This window comes from Dendropsophus ebraccatus, chromosome 12 (assembly GCF_027789765.1).
Source record: "Dendropsophus ebraccatus isolate aDenEbr1 chromosome 12, aDenEbr1.pat, whole genome shotgun sequence".
NCBI lineage: Eukaryota > Metazoa > Chordata > Amphibia > Anura > Hylidae > Dendropsophus > Dendropsophus ebraccatus.
Window position 1 is genome coordinate 82,205,814 of NC_091465.1, and position 17,017 is coordinate 82,222,830.

The 17,017-nt window shown below is 45.1% G+C and overlaps 1 protein-coding gene across 1 annotated transcript in view; it reads left to right on the forward strand.

Annotated features, from left to right (window-relative positions):
- The window catches only part of LOC138769024 (uncharacterized), a 40,582-nt gene extending 23,801 nt beyond the window's left edge, over positions 1–16,781 (forward strand). The window contains exons 2-6 of the mRNA XM_069947182.1: positions 4,284–4,454; positions 4,653–4,769; positions 11,860–12,006; positions 12,134–12,274; positions 12,419–16,781. Of these exons, the coding sequence (XP_069803283.1) occupies positions 4,403–4,454; positions 4,653–4,769; positions 11,860–12,006; positions 12,134–12,274; positions 12,419–12,594 (633 nt within the window). The 5' untranslated portion in view covers positions 4,284–4,402 and the 3' untranslated portion in view covers positions 12,595–16,781. The remainder of the gene's footprint in view (positions 1–4,283; positions 4,455–4,652; positions 4,770–11,859; positions 12,007–12,133; positions 12,275–12,418) is intronic.
- The last annotated feature ends 236 nt before the right edge of the window (positions 16,782–17,017 follow it).

The following is a 17,017-nucleotide window of genomic DNA, read 5'->3' on the forward strand; positions in this document are numbered from 1 at the left end:
TATATATGGTGATATGTATAGTGATATATGTGGTGATATGTAGGGTTATATATGTGGTGATATGTATGGTGATATATGTGGTGATATGTATAGTGATATATGTGGTGATATGTATGGCTATGTATGTGGTGACATATGTGGTGATATGTATGGTGATATATGTGGTGATAAGTATGGTGATAAATGTGGTGATATGTATGGTGATAGATGTAGTGATATGTATAATGATATATATGGTGACATACTGTATGTGGTGATATGTATGGTGATATATGTGGTGATAAGTATGGTGATATTTGTCGTGATATGTATGGTGATATGTATAGTGATATATGTGGTATAATGTATGGTGATATGTATGGTGATAGATGTGGTGGTATGTATGGTAATATATGTGGTGATAAGTATGGTGATATATATGGTGATATGTATGGTGATATATGTGGTGAAATGTATAGTGATATATTTGGTGATATGTATAGTGATATATGTGATGGTATGTATGGTTATATGTATGATGATATATGTGGTGATATAAATGATGATATATGTGGTGATATGTATAGTGATATATGGGGAGTTATGTATGGTTATATGTATGATGATATATGTGGTGATATGTATGGTAATATGAATGGTGATATATTTGGTGATATGTATGGTGATAAGTATGGTGATATACAGTATGTGGTGATATATGAGGTGATACGTATGGTGATATATGTGGTCATGTCTATGGTGATATATGTGGTGGTATGTATGGTGATATGTGTATTGATATATGTGGTGACATGTTTGGTGATATATGTGGTGATATGTGTGGTGATATGTATAGTGATATATGTGGTGATATGTATGGTGATATATGTGATGATAAGTATGGTTGTATATGTGGTGATATGTATAGTTATATATGTGGTGATATGTATGGTGATTTATGTGGTGATATGTATGGTGATATATGTGGTGACATATGTGGTGATATGTATGGTGATATGTATGGAGATATATGGTGTGATATGTATGGTGATATATGTGGTGATATGTATGGTGATATATGTGGTGACATATGTGGTGATATGTATGGTGATATGTATGGAGATATATGGTGTGATATGTATGGTGATATATGTGGTGATATGTATGGTGATATGTCAAGACTATCATACCCGTACACTTGTCCTAAATAAAGTCCTGTCCCTATGCACTCTATGCTGGGAGTTTAAGTACATATGAACAGACAAGTCAAGAAACTACAACTGCCAACATACCCTGAGAGCATGGGCATTCTGAGAGTTGTAGTTATTATTCACAAGGCTGTTGTGGTCACAGATACAGATCAGTGCAGGATGGGACCGAGTCAACATGTTACTTCTTACTGTTTGTTTGAGTGTCTCCAGCATCAGTTCAATGCTGGAACCTGCTCCGACTGCAGGACAGCACAGACAACGGGGCCCACCAGAGGCTCCTCCAGTGCACCATGATGACTGTGCTGTAGGGCCCTCACGAGAATTCAGGGCACATGTCCCAGATACTCGGGAGAACATATCATTCATCTGTGTGTGTACCTTTAAAGCAGAAGGGTGGCAGTACAATTATGTTATGGGGTGGCCCAAGCACATTTTTTGCACAGGGGCCCTCTGTAGTCTATGTCCGCCCCTGGAGGGGGAATGTAAAGACTATATGGGGCATATAACCACCATATGGGAGGCACAGAAGAGGCCTATATAAAATATGTGGGGCACAGAAGGGGTATATGTACACTATATGGGGACACAGAGGGGTTATATATAACATATGAGGTCACAAAAGGGGCTATGTATACCACGAGGGGCACAGTGAGGGCCTATTATATGGGCAAAGAGTGGGCACTATTACTGTGTGGGATAATACATGGGGACTTTGTATAGAGGTGAGGACTGTGCTGAAAACATCACCTGTGAGTCCCTGGATGTAACTGCAGTGTAATCACTTAAATGGGGGAGGAGAGTGGGGGTATGATTGGGATATATAAATTCCATTTAATCAGGGGGCTGGGATACGTGATCAGCAGCCGATGATTTTTAAACATGTTTAAAAGACAGCGATCAGCTAATGAGTTTCTCTTCTATGGCTGATCACTGTCTGTATCACACAGAGCAATATCTGCCTATTTGGCCGATAATCTCTCTGTGTAATAAGGCCCTAACACCCTGTGATCAATGTATTCCAAGATTTCCAGGAAGAATAACAGAGGAACAGCACTATGACACACCAATGCCATACCTAGCTCCTGGGGGCATACCTGGCTATAGGCCTTTCTGTCTAAAGGGGGCATATCTGTCTACAGAGGGCATTGCATCCAGTTACAGGGTGGGCACTATTACTGGCCACAGGGGTTGTTATTGTTGGGAAGGGGGCATTATTACTAGGAAAGAGGGATTTTTTTTATTGGGGAAGGTGGGCATTATTACTAGGGAAGAGGGATTTATTATTGGGGAAGGTGGGCATTATTACTGACTACAGGGGGGGGGGGTTAATATTAGACATTACTACTGCCATTATTACTGGGTCCTACAGATCAGTCACATTGTTACGGGGGATCTGATCTGGGAATCAATTGCTGACAGAGACTTTATACAGAGCCTATGGCAGTGTTATCTCAGCCTTATCAGTGTGGAATTGTGATCTCAGCCTTATTAAAGGGAATCTGTCACCCCCCGTGCCGCCCGACCCCCCCCCCCCCCCCCCGCTAGAGCCCCAGATACTTACCCCATCTCGCCAAGTCCCGTTCCTGGACCCGGTCCCGGGACTGAGATATCCCCGTCTGAAGCCCGATGCGCGCGCTGCTGAGATGAGTCCGACGCCCATTGAGAATAACAGCTCCATTCATCGGATGAATCCCGCCAGCCTTCCTGTCAACACGTTCATTCTTCAGAGTGGAGAGATGAGCCGCGCGAGCCTCCCATAGACTCCCATTATGACACGGAGGATGCCAATTTTGATCAGTGTGAACGGAGCCTAAGATTAGACCAACTATTACTTTGCTTGCAGTGTGTCAGATTTCTCAGATTTTGGTGCACCCCCCAAGGTCTATGACTTAGGCCACACCCCCATGACCCCCTAAGGTCATCCCTCCTTTTCAGACCCAGCGGGAAAGTGTCTCTAAAGTGACTAAAACCTATAATCTCCCCTGCAGACAGCCCATTGTCACCATCACTTGTCAAAGTCAAGCTCAAGTCTAAGAAAAGTTAAATGTTAAATGTGTCAGACTGGAGTTGTAGTTTTTCTGCAATTGGAAAGTTATATGTCAGAGAACACCACACTAAATATACAGTCTCACTAATCACTGTTTCCCAATAAGTGGCTCTTCAGTTGTTATCAAACTATAACTCCCATCATGTCCTGCTAGCAGTGCATGATTGGAGTTATAGTTTTGCACCAATTGGGGAGTAACATGCCCCACCCCACCCCTCCCCTTTGTATACTCACAAGTCTCCTGGCCTGAGAGCTGAGCTTCTCTGCTGCTCTGGCCTCCTCTAACCAGGTCTAGGCCAGGGTAGAAAGGTGCAGGGAGTGCAGAGCAGGCAGATCTACAGCACGGAGGAGACACTGTCTGGCTGAGCAGGGAGGTGAATGTTCCCTACCTACCACCCAGTCTGAGTGTGGAATGAAAGCAGCCCTGGTGGGATTGGGCCCCTAGGGATGCTGTGGGCCACGGCACTTGCCCAGGTAAGCAGGGTGCTGATGCCGGCCCTGCTCCAAACTGTCTGTATCACACCTCTATTCAAGAGACACTATTCTATTGTGTACTGTGCCTTTAAGAAGTTTCTACAAGTAAAAGTTTGAACCTTTTTAACTATTGGCTGGTTATAGTATATCCAGGGGTGGGCACACACAGTACAACTCCAGGCCACCGTAACATGTGCCAAAGTGGTACATGCCATCTGCCCTAGCTTATAACACCAGGCGCCCCTTGGGGCAGAACAATGGACTGAGGAGGGACGTCCATCCCCTAGTTCACTGAAACATCTCATTTACACTTTGAAGAAAGTGAAGATTAATAAAAAAAAGCACCTGCTGGGCATAAACATACTGTAAGAAAATGGCCTTCATCCTCAGTGTCTCCGGTCCTATGGAAACATACTAGAAGCTTCTAATCTGCTGTTAGTTTCTATTTAAGCATTTGCAGGCTTGATATTCAGCACTTAGCACACTATAAGCTTCTTTCTGGCTCTGCCTTGTATCATGGTGGTAAGTAAAACATAAATTACGTTTAATTTCTTAGTATTTCCTGTTGTCAGTTTCATTCCTTAGTGAGAAGATCCTCCCACGTCCCAAAGAAAAAAAGCCTCCAGATTAGGAAGTCACAACCGAGGTTTCCATCCATCTCACAGTAGGATCCGTCTACAGGAGCAGAACCATGACGTCCCTGACCGGGATCCTGAGTCTCCTCTCAGCTCTTATAGCAACAAGTAAGATAATAATAATAATAATAATAATAATAATAATAATAATAATGTGTTTCAATATTAACACTTCTATACCTGGTAGACAGAGCAGTATATCCCTGTAGGACAGCTCTTCCCTCCTGATGTGTGATGAGGATTATACATCTGATCTTAGTAACATTACCTGATGACTGATCTCTGCGCTGTGTGATGTCTCTCTAGGTGACGCTCTCTCGTGTATAGAGTGCAGGTCTTTTACATCCTGGACATGCTCGGACAACAGTGTGATCTGCCCTCCAAAACAAGTGTGCACATCCGTTTACACAGCTTTCACTTTTGGTGAGTCATATTATTAATAGAGATGAGCGAACCTGGAGCATGCTCGAGTCGATCCGAACCCGAACTTTCGGCATTTGATTAGTGGTGGCTGCTGAACTTGGATAAAGCGCTAAGGTTATGTGGAAAACATGGATATAGTCATTGGCTGGATCCATGTGTTCCAGACAACCTTACAGCTTTATCCAAGTTCAACAGCCCCAGCTAATCAAATGCCGAACATTGGGGTTCGGATCAACTGAAACCTGAACCCGGTTCACTCATCTCTAATTATTAGATATAATTTTCGGCAACTCTTTGCAGATACATACATATATATATATATATATATATATATATAGCATTACCATTGCCATTGTTCTGTAACTTTTAGTATAAGTTACAGATGCCTAGCTGTTTACATCTAATTCATACAGACCTAATAGGCACCTCAGCAATGGAGTTCCGGTTGTGGTTAGACAATCCTGTGAGATATACAGGCTGGAGTTCAGATTTTTCCTGCACTGAAACATTGTAGCAGATTCAGGTACAGGTCATAGTGCCACGCTTTGGCTTACAGTGGATTGTCTATGCTGATACAATGTAACTAAAGATTGATTCAACTCAAATCACATTTGGTTCAAATTTATGAATCAGAAGCAAAGTTAGGGGGGGCGTCAAGGGGCGGATTAACTTTACCATAGGCCCCTGGCTGTTCACCAAGCTTGGGCCCCCCTACCCCACTGTAACTAAGAATTAATACTTCACACCAAAACACCATTAACACCATTGTAATTACTGAACACGTATAAGGGTATGTTCATATGTCGTTTTTAGCCGCACGTCGGGCTACACGGAAGAAATCAGTGAAAAAAGGATGCTGCTGTGCAGCCCGATGTGCGGCCGACGGCCACATGACGGCCACATTGACTTTAATGAGCAGGACGGAGTCATTATGTGACTGTGTTCTGCTCATTTGTGGCCGTCATGTGGCCGTCGGCCGATTTCTGCCGTGTAGCCCGACGTGCAGCTAAAAACGAGATATGAACATACCCTTAATGTATTAAAATAAAAAAAATACAGAAATTAAAAACAATATATATGAAAGTACAGAATGAATTAGCAAGAGAGCAAAGATCACCCTTTAGCAGCATTGGAGTACAACTCTTATCATGGAAGTTGCTGTCAGCAATGATGGGGAAGTAGTCCAGAATTAACAGTCCAATGTGCTTTTTGTTTGTTATGAACTTCACCAAACAGCACATCAGACTGTTTTAATTCTGTGCGCTGATACTGGGCAGGAGCTTGGCGCCGCGGCGGACGGCCGCGGTGCACGGTTGACGTCACTGGCGCTGCGCCCTCAGGTACCGCTCACTAAAGGCGGCCAATGTATGTTGTGGGTCAGGCCAGGGGTCAGAGGTTGCGGCTGCTGCCAATCCGGCGCTGGAGGCGGGGGGCGGGGAGCGCGGACTCCAGGGACAGCACGCCACAGCAGCACATCACTCAGGGATCCACTGGGCCCCGAAAGTGATGTACTGCTGTGTAACCTCATGCACAGTAATAAAGTGGGCGGCATGGGCCCCCCCAGAGCCTCGGGCCCCGGGCGGCCGCCCATACCGCCCAGATTATAATCCGCCACTGGGGGCGTCAGCCAGGGCCGGGACAAGGAGTTTTGGTGCCCTAGGCGGAGAAGGCAAATGGCGCCCCCCCCTCCTAAAAAAAAATTATATATATATACATATATACACCTAGGGGGGAATTATCAAACTCCATACACCCCTCACATAGTATATCCCCCACAGTGTATAGCCAGTGTATATACAGTCTCCATACACCCCCTAAATAGTATACCCCTACAGTGTATATCCGGTGTATATACAGTCTCCATACACCACCTCACATAGTATAGCCCCCAGTGTATATACATCTCCATACACCCCCTCAGTGTAGCCCCCAATGTATATACATCTCCATACACCCCTCAGTGTAGCCCCCAGTGTATATACATCTCCATACACCCCCTCAGTGTAGCCCCCAGTGTATATACATCTCCATACACCCCCTCAGTGTAGCCCCCAGTGTATATACATCTCCATACACCCCCTCAGTGTAGCCCCGATTGTATTTACATCTCCATACACCCCCTCACATAGTATAGCCCCCAGTGTATATACATCTCCATACACCCCCTCAGTGTAGCCCCCAATGTATATACATCTCCATACACCCCCTCAGTGTAGCCCCCAGTGTATATACATCTCCATACACCCCCTCAGTGTAGCCCCCAGTGTATATACATCTCCATACACCCCCTCAGTGTAGCCCCCATTGTATATACATCTCCATACACCCCCTCACATAGTATAGCCCCCAGTGTATATACATCTCCATACACCCCCTCACATAGTATAGCCCCCAGTGTATATACATCTCCATACACCCCCTCACATAGTATAGCCCCCAGTGTATATACATCTCCATACACCCCCTCAGTGTAGCCCCCATTGTATATACATCTCCATACACCCCCTCAGTGTAGCCCCCAGTGTATATACATCTCCATACACCCCCTCAGTGTAGCCCCCATTGTATATACATCTCCATACACCCCCTCACATAGTATAGCCCCCAGTGTATATACATCTCCATACACCCCCTCACATAGTATAGCCCCCAGTGTATATACATCTCCATACACCCCCTCACATAGTATAGCCCCCAGTGTATATACATCTCCATACACCCCCTCAGTGTAGCCCCCAATGTATATACATCTCCATACACCCCCTCAGTGTAGCCCCCATTGTATATACATCTCCATACACCCCCTCAGTGTAGCCCCCAGTGTATATACATCTCCATACACCCCCTCAGTGTAGCCCCAGTGTATATACATCTCCATACACCCCCTCAGTGTAGCCCCCAGTGTATATACATCTCCATACACCCCCTCAGTGTAGCCCCCATTGTATATACATCTCCATACACCCCCTCACATAGTATAGCCCCCAGTGTATATACATCTCCATACACCCCCTCAGTGTAGCCCCAGTGTATATACATCTCCATACACCCCCTCAGTGTAGCCCCCAGTATATATACATCTCCATACACCCCCTCAGTGTAGCCCCCATTGTATATACATCTCCATACACCCCCTCAGTGTAGCCCCAGTGTATATACATCTCCATACACCCCCTCAGTGTAGCCCCCATTGTATATACATCTCCATACACCCCCTCAGTGTAGCCCCAGTGTATATACATCTCCATACACCCCCTCAGTGTAGCCCCCATTGTATATACATCTCCATACACCCCCTCACATAGTATAGCCCCCAGTGTATATACATCTCCATACACCCCCTCAGTGTAGCCCCCATTGTATATACATCTCCATACACCCCCTCAGTGTAGCCCCCAGTGTATATACATCTCCATACACCTCATACATAGTATAGCCCCCACAGTGTATATCCAGTGTATATACATCTCCATACACCCCCTCAGTGTAGCCCCCATTGTATATACATCTCCATACACCCCCTCAGTGTAGCCCCCAGTATATATACATCTCCATACACCCCCTCAGTGTAGCCCCAGTGTATATACATCTCCATACACCCCCTCAGTGTAGCCCCAGTGTATATACATCTCCATACACCCCCTCAGTGTAGCCCCAGTGTATATACATCTCCATACACCCCCTCAGTGTAGCCCCAGTGTATATACATCTCCAAACACCCCCTCAGTGTAGCCCCCAGTGTATATACATCTCCATACACCCCCTCAGTGTAGCCCCCAGTGTATATACATCTCCATACACCCCCTCAGTGTAGCCCCAGTGTATATACATCTCCATACACCCCCTCAGTGTAGCCCCAGTGTATATACATCTCCATACACCCCCTCAGTGTAGCCCCAGTGTATATACATCTCCAAACACCCCCTCAGAGTAGCCCCCAGTGTATATACATCTCCATACACCCCCTCAGTGTAGCCCCCAGTGTATATACATCTCCATACACCCCCTCAGTGTAGCCCCAGTGTATATACATCTCCATACACCCCCTCAGTGTAGCCCCAGTGTATATACATCTCCATACACCCCCTCAGTGTAGCCCCCAGTGTATATACATCTCCATACACCCCCTCAGTGTAGCCCCCAGTGTATATACATCTCCATACACCCCCTCAGTGTAGCCCCAGTGTATATACATCTCCATACACCCCCTCAGTGTAGCCCCAGTGTATATACATCTCCATACACCCCCTCAGTGTAGCCCCAGTGTATATACATCTCCATACACCCCCTCAGTGTAGCCCCCAGTGTATATACATCTCCATACACCCCCTCAGTGTAGCCCCAGTGTATATACATCTCCATACACCCCCTCAGTGTAGCCCCAGTGTATATACATCTCCATACACCCCCTCACATAGTATAGCCCCAGTGTATATACATCTCCATACACCCCCTCAGTGTAGCCCCCAGTGTATATACATCTCCATACACCCCCTCAGTGTAGCCCTCACTGCCTAATCTAGAAGCAGCTTACCAGGTTACTTCCCCCTGCCACACTCCTCTTCTCTCCTCCTTGGCTCCAGAAATCATGTGACATATTAGTAAGAAGCTCATTGGTCAGACGGTCCAGAGCCAGGCAGAGGGAGGAGGAGTGTGTGTAGATGTCTGCCACCGCGGGACTAGAGCCCTCAGCTGTGGAGAAGGGATGCAGTGCCACGGGTGAGGTCGGGTGGGGGGATATACTGTCTGCCTGGGGGAGGGGGAGGAGAGAAAGTGAGGACAGGTGCTGACACTGCTGATGCAATGTGAGGTGGAGGGGCGGCGCTCGGCAGCGCAGGGCTGGAGCCTGCAGCTGCTTTAGGGCAGAGCGGAGGAGCGATCACTGTCTGCCCGGGGGGAGGGAGAGAGAGTGAGGACAGGCGCTGGAGGAATGTGAGGCGGAGGGGCGGCCATCAGAAGTACAGTAGCCTGGTAAAAAAAATTTTAAGGACATTCAAATTGCGCCCCCTGTAATTTACCACTAGATGGCGCCCTAGGCCATCGCCTATGTCTGCCTACCCTTTGTCCCGGCCCTGGCGTCTGCACTTGGCAAGGCCCCTGCTCCTGTCCTGCCCACTTGTTCGCTGGGTGCTACGCCTGCCATTTAACCGCATAGAGCACAACTGTAAGGAGCACATACAGTTAAATGCAGGCTCCTTAGGAGTGCATGCAGTTAAATGGCAGATATACCACATGACTGCTAAGTAGGCCTCCCAGGACCAAGGGGCCTGGCACTGACAATAATCGCTGGTCCCTGCTCCATAAAGGCTTACACAGCCATCAGGTTCTATGCCTGCCATATAACTATATGAGCTCCTGAGGAGCACTTCCAGTTAAATGCAGGCTGCACCGGCCCAGACTGGCCCACTAGGGGACCGGTGGGCCCCTGAACTGGAGTGCTACCCCCTCCACACTTCATTTGTCACAATCTCTGCTGTCCATATTCTGCATATACTCATGGCAGAAGTGTCCCTGTCTGAACTGTGCACTCTGCACCTGGCCCAGCCACTCAGTACGCTGTACAAGAACAGGGAATTCTTCTTTTGATAGGAGTCCCTGCTCAACAGCTCACAATTTTCCCTGACTTCCTGCATTGTCACGTCCTGGCGGGAAGTACCCAAATGGGACAAAATGTCACAGGAGAGTGAGGTAGAGGAAGTTGGCGGGGGTCCATGAGCAGGGGCGCTGCACTGGGATGGGTAAGTTTAGATTCTTTGTTATGTTCACCCCACCCCCTGCCCATCTGGGATTTTTAGATGTGGCCTGGAGTTCTCCTTTAGGTTGGTAATCACAAGAAAATCAGGGCGCTTCTGAATCCAAATTAGGTTCCAAATCTGAAGTAAATGTAGGAGACCCAACAAATTAGGAGAGTGCAGGAAAACTGGCAGGTTCTCTGTATTCAGTTGGTCAGCATGATTAAAACAATGTCCCTTTTTTATATACATTTTGTTTTATTTTACTTCTTTTAAACATTTTAGCCAATTGCAGACTTATTCTAGAAAGTTCCCACCAATGGGACGTTGAGTCACCTCACAGTTTCTTTTTCACAATGAGAGGCTAAGCCCAGTCTCTGATAAAAAAATAAGTAAATCCCTGTTAATGCATGGTGGAGCAGATTAGTCCAGATTAGTTCAGTAGTTTAGGAGTCTAGTCTATAGAGTTTGTTCCTTTGTAAGCCTCACAGCAGCATGGCTTCTTAAACCCTAAAAGGAACAACTACAGATAAGGTGACCATGTTCTACAAACATTTTTTCAGGAAGTCCTTCAGCTGTCCATGAGTATCCCTAGTGGTGGCAAAGAGCAGTTAAAGCCGAAGTACCCCACTGAACCTTTGCTCAATCTTCTCAGGAAATCTTGAGGGATTAGTTACACCTGGATGTCCAAGCCCGGGGCCCATGTTCCTGGATCTGGCACTCCAGGATTTCTGTGAGCATGAGGTATTATTCTCTGAACTATGAGTAGGGCTGTCTATAAAGATTCAAGTCTTAAGGTTGCCCTGACAGAGTTCTGAACTGCCTAGACAGGTTCCCCTAAAACTACTAAGGAGACTATTCTCACTCAAGTATAACCTTTCCAAAAATTTCTCCCAGTATTTCAAGTGATTGGCTGTCATACTCTGCAAGCCACATACTCTAAACTTAAAAATATTGAACTGTACTGTCACTTTAAGAACCAGTCCAGTAAATCATTTAAATGGTTACGTTATCCTGGATTCTGTGGTTCATCTGCACTGCATCACTATCACACACCAGGGATTAAACCTACTACCTTTTATCGAGCGTGTGTTTGGGACCTGGGACGGCATTTACCAGTCGGGCCCCCGTGACAAGTGCCGCAGTGGTACCGCAACACCTGCTGTGAAGGGGCACCGGAGATGACACTATTACAGCCTAAGGGCAGAAAGAAGGACACTATAATTATATTCTGGGGGCAGAAAGGGGGACACTACAGTGAATGGAGGGTAGTTATTTGAAATGACAGTGACCATTAATTTTTTTTTTTTTACATTTTATTAGGTATAAAAATGTTTTTTTGTTGTTATACTTTGTAGATAAAGAGAGGCTTCCAGGTGTTCTCAGGACGTTCACCGATCCATCTAACTGTGACTTCAAGGGCAGCATGAGCTTTGGTTATGGACGATTCAGGATGGTCATTTTATGTTGTGACACCGATGACTGTTCTCCTCCTGTTCCTCCATGTAAGTTATACAGAGAAGGGTCAATGTTGAAAGTTCTGTATACTGGTACTGTATACAAGTATGGTGCACACCTATTATACTCCTCTTTTTATTTATTTATTTATTTATTTATTTCTCCCGGTATTAGTGCCAACACCGAGCTATATCCCCAATGGACTGATCTGTGAATCTTCGGCTTCTCACGACTCCATCCAGCTTTTCCCTCCTGGTAATATACAATGTACAGGAGATGAGGATATGTGTATTCACCACACAGGTCACCAAACAGGTACCAGAACTTTCTACTTCAGTTTTAAATGGAGCAAAGAATGTAAGATTCTCTAGATAAAGTTTCTTTTAAACCAGTGATCACTTCGGTACTGAGTATTTTTCTAATACGTATAGATAAAACTTCTTATTTGTATATTTACAGAACCGTACTCATCAACAGAGACCGTTCAAGGGTGCGCAACCAAATCCCTCTGTGATCTCAGCGGCCCGCTCATAAACATTTTAGGTTTAGCTACCGAAGTGAAGAACATCTGCACCAGTGACCGGATACGGACGGATCAATCCCCAGCTGTCCACGAAAATCATCAAGAATTATAAGTTTTCGTAATATTAATTTTATAATTTCTCTAACCATTCTCCCCAAACCCTCCAAGGTAATCCAAATTACATCTACTAAGTGGTCATGGACTGGACTGATTTTTTTTCTATTTTCTTCAGGCAAATCAGCGCAGAAGCAGTGACACAACACTGTATGCCTCCCTGCTCAGTGAACTTCTGCTGCACCTGGCTGAAAGATTCAGTGAACCATCTACTGCACCCAGCGGATAGATTAGGACACCATGGAAACTATGAGAAGAAACACAGACTCTTGTCAAAGACTCTGATCCCAGCCAAGCAAATATAACTGAGCAGTGAGGCATACACTGTAGTGTACTGTACATGAGCAGGCAGTCCTATCTTTTGACAGGAGTCCCTGCTGTTTTAAAAATATGACTACAAATTGAATTTGATAACCAATTTTAAGTGTTCCTTTTACTATGTTACTTTTGCGTAGTCACTCTGCTGCCAGAACATTAGATAACTATGGATATATACATATCGTGCAAAATATTCCTGTATTTCTGGGGAGGACAGAAAAAGGACAGGGGAGAGATAACTGTCAGCCAAGTGATCATTTTATCAGTTATTGAAGGTGTACGGCTACCTGAGGGTATAAGGGGATTCCCAACTGTCCACGGAAAGGGTGGAGATCAGGATCAGATGTGATGGCAAATTACTGCCCGATTGCTTTGTTCTCAAAGGGATAAGCCACCAAAAGAAGTTGTCTCCCCTCATAGAGGGAAAGTATGAATCAATATTGCAAAAAAGCAGCTTAATGCAACCCAACCAATTTCAGTCTGGGACATGGCTTGATGTGATTTATCCGAGCATCTTGCATTCTTCAAGGCTGTTGCCAAAATCATGTGATCTGCATGACCAATCAGAAACAGAGGGTTGCTCAGATGCCTAGCTACACCAATGTGACATGTTAGGGGCTAATCCTCTCAGATGCAAGTGTATGAACAGTATACTTTAAAGGGGTTCTCCAGAATTAGAAAAACATTGCTGTGCTCTTCCAAAGCCAGCACCACCCCTGTCCCCAGGCTGTATGTGCTATTGCAACTAGGCTCCATTCACTTCAATAGAGCTGAGCTGTTTCTGGAAGTAAGTGGTTATGTTTTCTTATTCCTTGATAATCCCTGTAAAAAAAAGTACCAAGAGCAAGTCTCTCTTTTTTCTCATGTATCCACTAGTTCCATACGCCCTAGTAGCATTTATAGACAATAGTTGGGGGTAATTTATCATTGTATTTAAATGGCTTTTTGCATATACTTTTCATATGTCTGGGCAAATGTTATTTGCACAAAACTTTTCCAACTTTTTGGCTTCCATTTATCTCATTTTATCTAGAAAGAAGTGAAATGCTGCAGCTGATTTATTAAATGTGACAAACCTGCTTCAGCTGATCAGCCATAAAAATTTCTTTCAGTAAACTTTTTGTTGTGAACTTTTTATTTGCATTCCCTATAGAAGGCACAAACAATCTCACAGCCGGGCCATATGAATGATCACTGTATCGTTTGTGCGGCCATTTAGATTTATTGCTATTGCCAACACATCTGCTGTTTACACAGGGAGATGTGTGTCCAATAGCGATAAATTTTATTGCCAACACAAAAGAGGCGATCCGGTGACAGATGGGCATTTGTCTACTCCTCAGATTAATCGCTGACACTTATACACAGGCCAATTATCAACCAAAGGTTATTCTAGCAATGCCCCTAGCCCAGGGGTAGAGATGTTTTTTAGTTTTTGTATTAAAAGTTAATATCTTGCTATCTCACCTCTGGTTGGTTTTGGGTCTGTACTTTAGTTACGTTGTGCTGTTTATTACAGCTTTAGCCTTTGTCCCACTTCCTGATAGTATACACAGTCATTCCATTCATGTTTCTCATTCCGTCTGTACAAGCTTCTATATACAATAGTAGGAGAGTTAGGCAATCTGAACACAGATCTGGACATACTCGGCTATATTATCCTTACACACAGCAGCTATACAACACAGTGCAAAAATAACTCTTATTACCAAATAAACCAAGGGACATGGGGCCTATCACCCAGCACCTAAACAGACATCTTATCTCCTCAGTAATACATGAATAACTCATCACTGCTTTCTGTACAGGAGCAGGGACAAGGACAATGACAGGAGTCCTTCCTGTCTAAGTAGTTTCCATGGAAACAGTCCCGAGCAGTACACATATGCTGTATGTGGGGGTTAGCAGTGATGCGTACACTTAGATATGTCTAGTATGCTGTATGATTTACTATCAGTAACATGTGAGAAGGGGGATAGGCAGCTGAAGGTTACGGGACGGGGCCAGGGGAAGAGCAAGATGGCAGCAGGGGGGCACTGACTGACTCGACTTGAGGAAGTGGTAGACTGATGGCAGGCTTGGGGTAGTAGGGCTCTATATACACACTATGGTACTCAACTATAAGGGATTTAGAGAAAAAGTACCCGTTCACACGGGTATGAACATCTGCCCAATGCTGCCTCGTGGGCACAGAGTGACACAGGACCAGGAACGTAAGCCCACTTGGTGGGTAGAGCTAGCCGTCGGGTAGGCCCCTAAGGAAACCTAGCAATAGCAGTGGAGTTTTTGGCTTTATCCCGCTTACCTAGTCACTGGAGTGACAATTAGGATAAAGAATATTTGATTCCCAGCATAGATAGGGTTGTCCCTTGTCCCCTTTACCATAGCCTCACCATCTTAGGCATTAGCCGGACATGGCTAGAAGGATAAGGCTTTGAAGAATAAGCAACACAGGTCTTTGCATAAAGTCCTGCACAGGGGATCCGGCCTCCTGGCCAGGCCCTAGAGGTTACTACTGAAGGAGAACTCTTTGTAGACACACTCTATCAGCAACACACTGACTAGAACTGGCCCAATCTAGATTACCTCAGAACATATACTATCCTGTGATTGGGCACGAACAGTCTAGAAGGCCCTAACCCTGGCCTGTGATAGATGCAGACAGTGTGAGATACCCAGCTTAAGGAATGGACAAACACAGTGGCATCAAACATGAAAAACGTGACAATCAACACATGTATGGTTAACCCTTTAAGAGGTATTCCAGAAAAAAAATCTACTTTTCCCCTATCCACAGGATAAGGGAAAAATAGGAGATCACGAGGGGTTCGACCTATGTACCCCCCGCCGATATCGGGCCACGGCTTCTGTATTATGGATAGAGCCACGGGTACGGAACCCATTGCTCTATTTATTTCTATAGAAAGGAGCCGAGTACAACACTCTTCTGGCGTACTCTGCTCTTTCCGTTGCTCCATAGGAATGAATAGAGCCCCGGGACACATGCTGTATCCATGGCTCTATTCATAATACAGAAGCCGGGGGCCCGATATGGAGGTCAGTAGGGGGTACAGAGGTCGGACCCCTGCAATCTCCTGGAATATCCCTTTAAGTACTTTTTCCTTCAGCTGTGCAGTACAATACATAGGCTATAGTGACACCTAATGGAGAAAAAAGGAGAGTGTAGGACCTTTTTCCCAGAGTATACCTGCCATTGGTACTGATCTATAGGTGTGCTGAAAAAGAGCTGTGGCACACTCGCTCTGGGACACTGCATAGTTGATTAGGTATAGGGGGTCACATTGGTCACTGATGCAACTGGGCCTATAAATCAGGGGAACCTAGAAACCCCCTCTCTACGTAAAAGTTCACTGCTTATGTTTGACCTGCTAACAACCAGTCCCAGTGCTCAGCAGTATATTGAGGTCTGTGCAGCAGTACTGACAGGAGTAGAGTTGTCACACATGTTAGAGGTCAGAGGATTAAAGTCACAAAACCTATACTTTGATATAATGTTATGTGTTATATCCTGTGAGAAGAACAAGAGATGAACATTGAAAGTTTTTGAACAGTACTGTATATTCCTATAAACAGTACCAGGGGTGAAGGCTGCCCAGCATTAGGGAATAATTTACAGTCCACCACTATAGATGGCATGTGGAGGTAGAAGGGGTTATATACAGGGGTCACAGAGGTCACAGGTGCAATCAGTAACCTGAGACAGTGGGGCTCAAAGACAGAAGGGCACAGAGGAAGACGCTACAGTTGTTGAGAGACTATTATATTCTGTGGCAAAAAGGAAGACACTGTTACTATCAGGGGTACAGAGAAGGGCATAATGTTAGGAATCATAGGGTAGATCGTTGAAATGACAGTCACCATTTAAAGATTTTTTTTTTTTTTTTTTAGTAAGAATATAAATGCTTGTTTGTTGCGTTATTTTGTAGGTGGAACTGTGCACAGGTCATCCGCTCCATCTAATTGTGACTTCAAGGGCAGCATCAGCTTTGGGCACTTCATGATTCATACACGTAAGGCGAGGTTCCTACACAGTATTTTTGCTCAGCATTTTGGTCATTATTTTGCAACCAAAACCAGGAGTG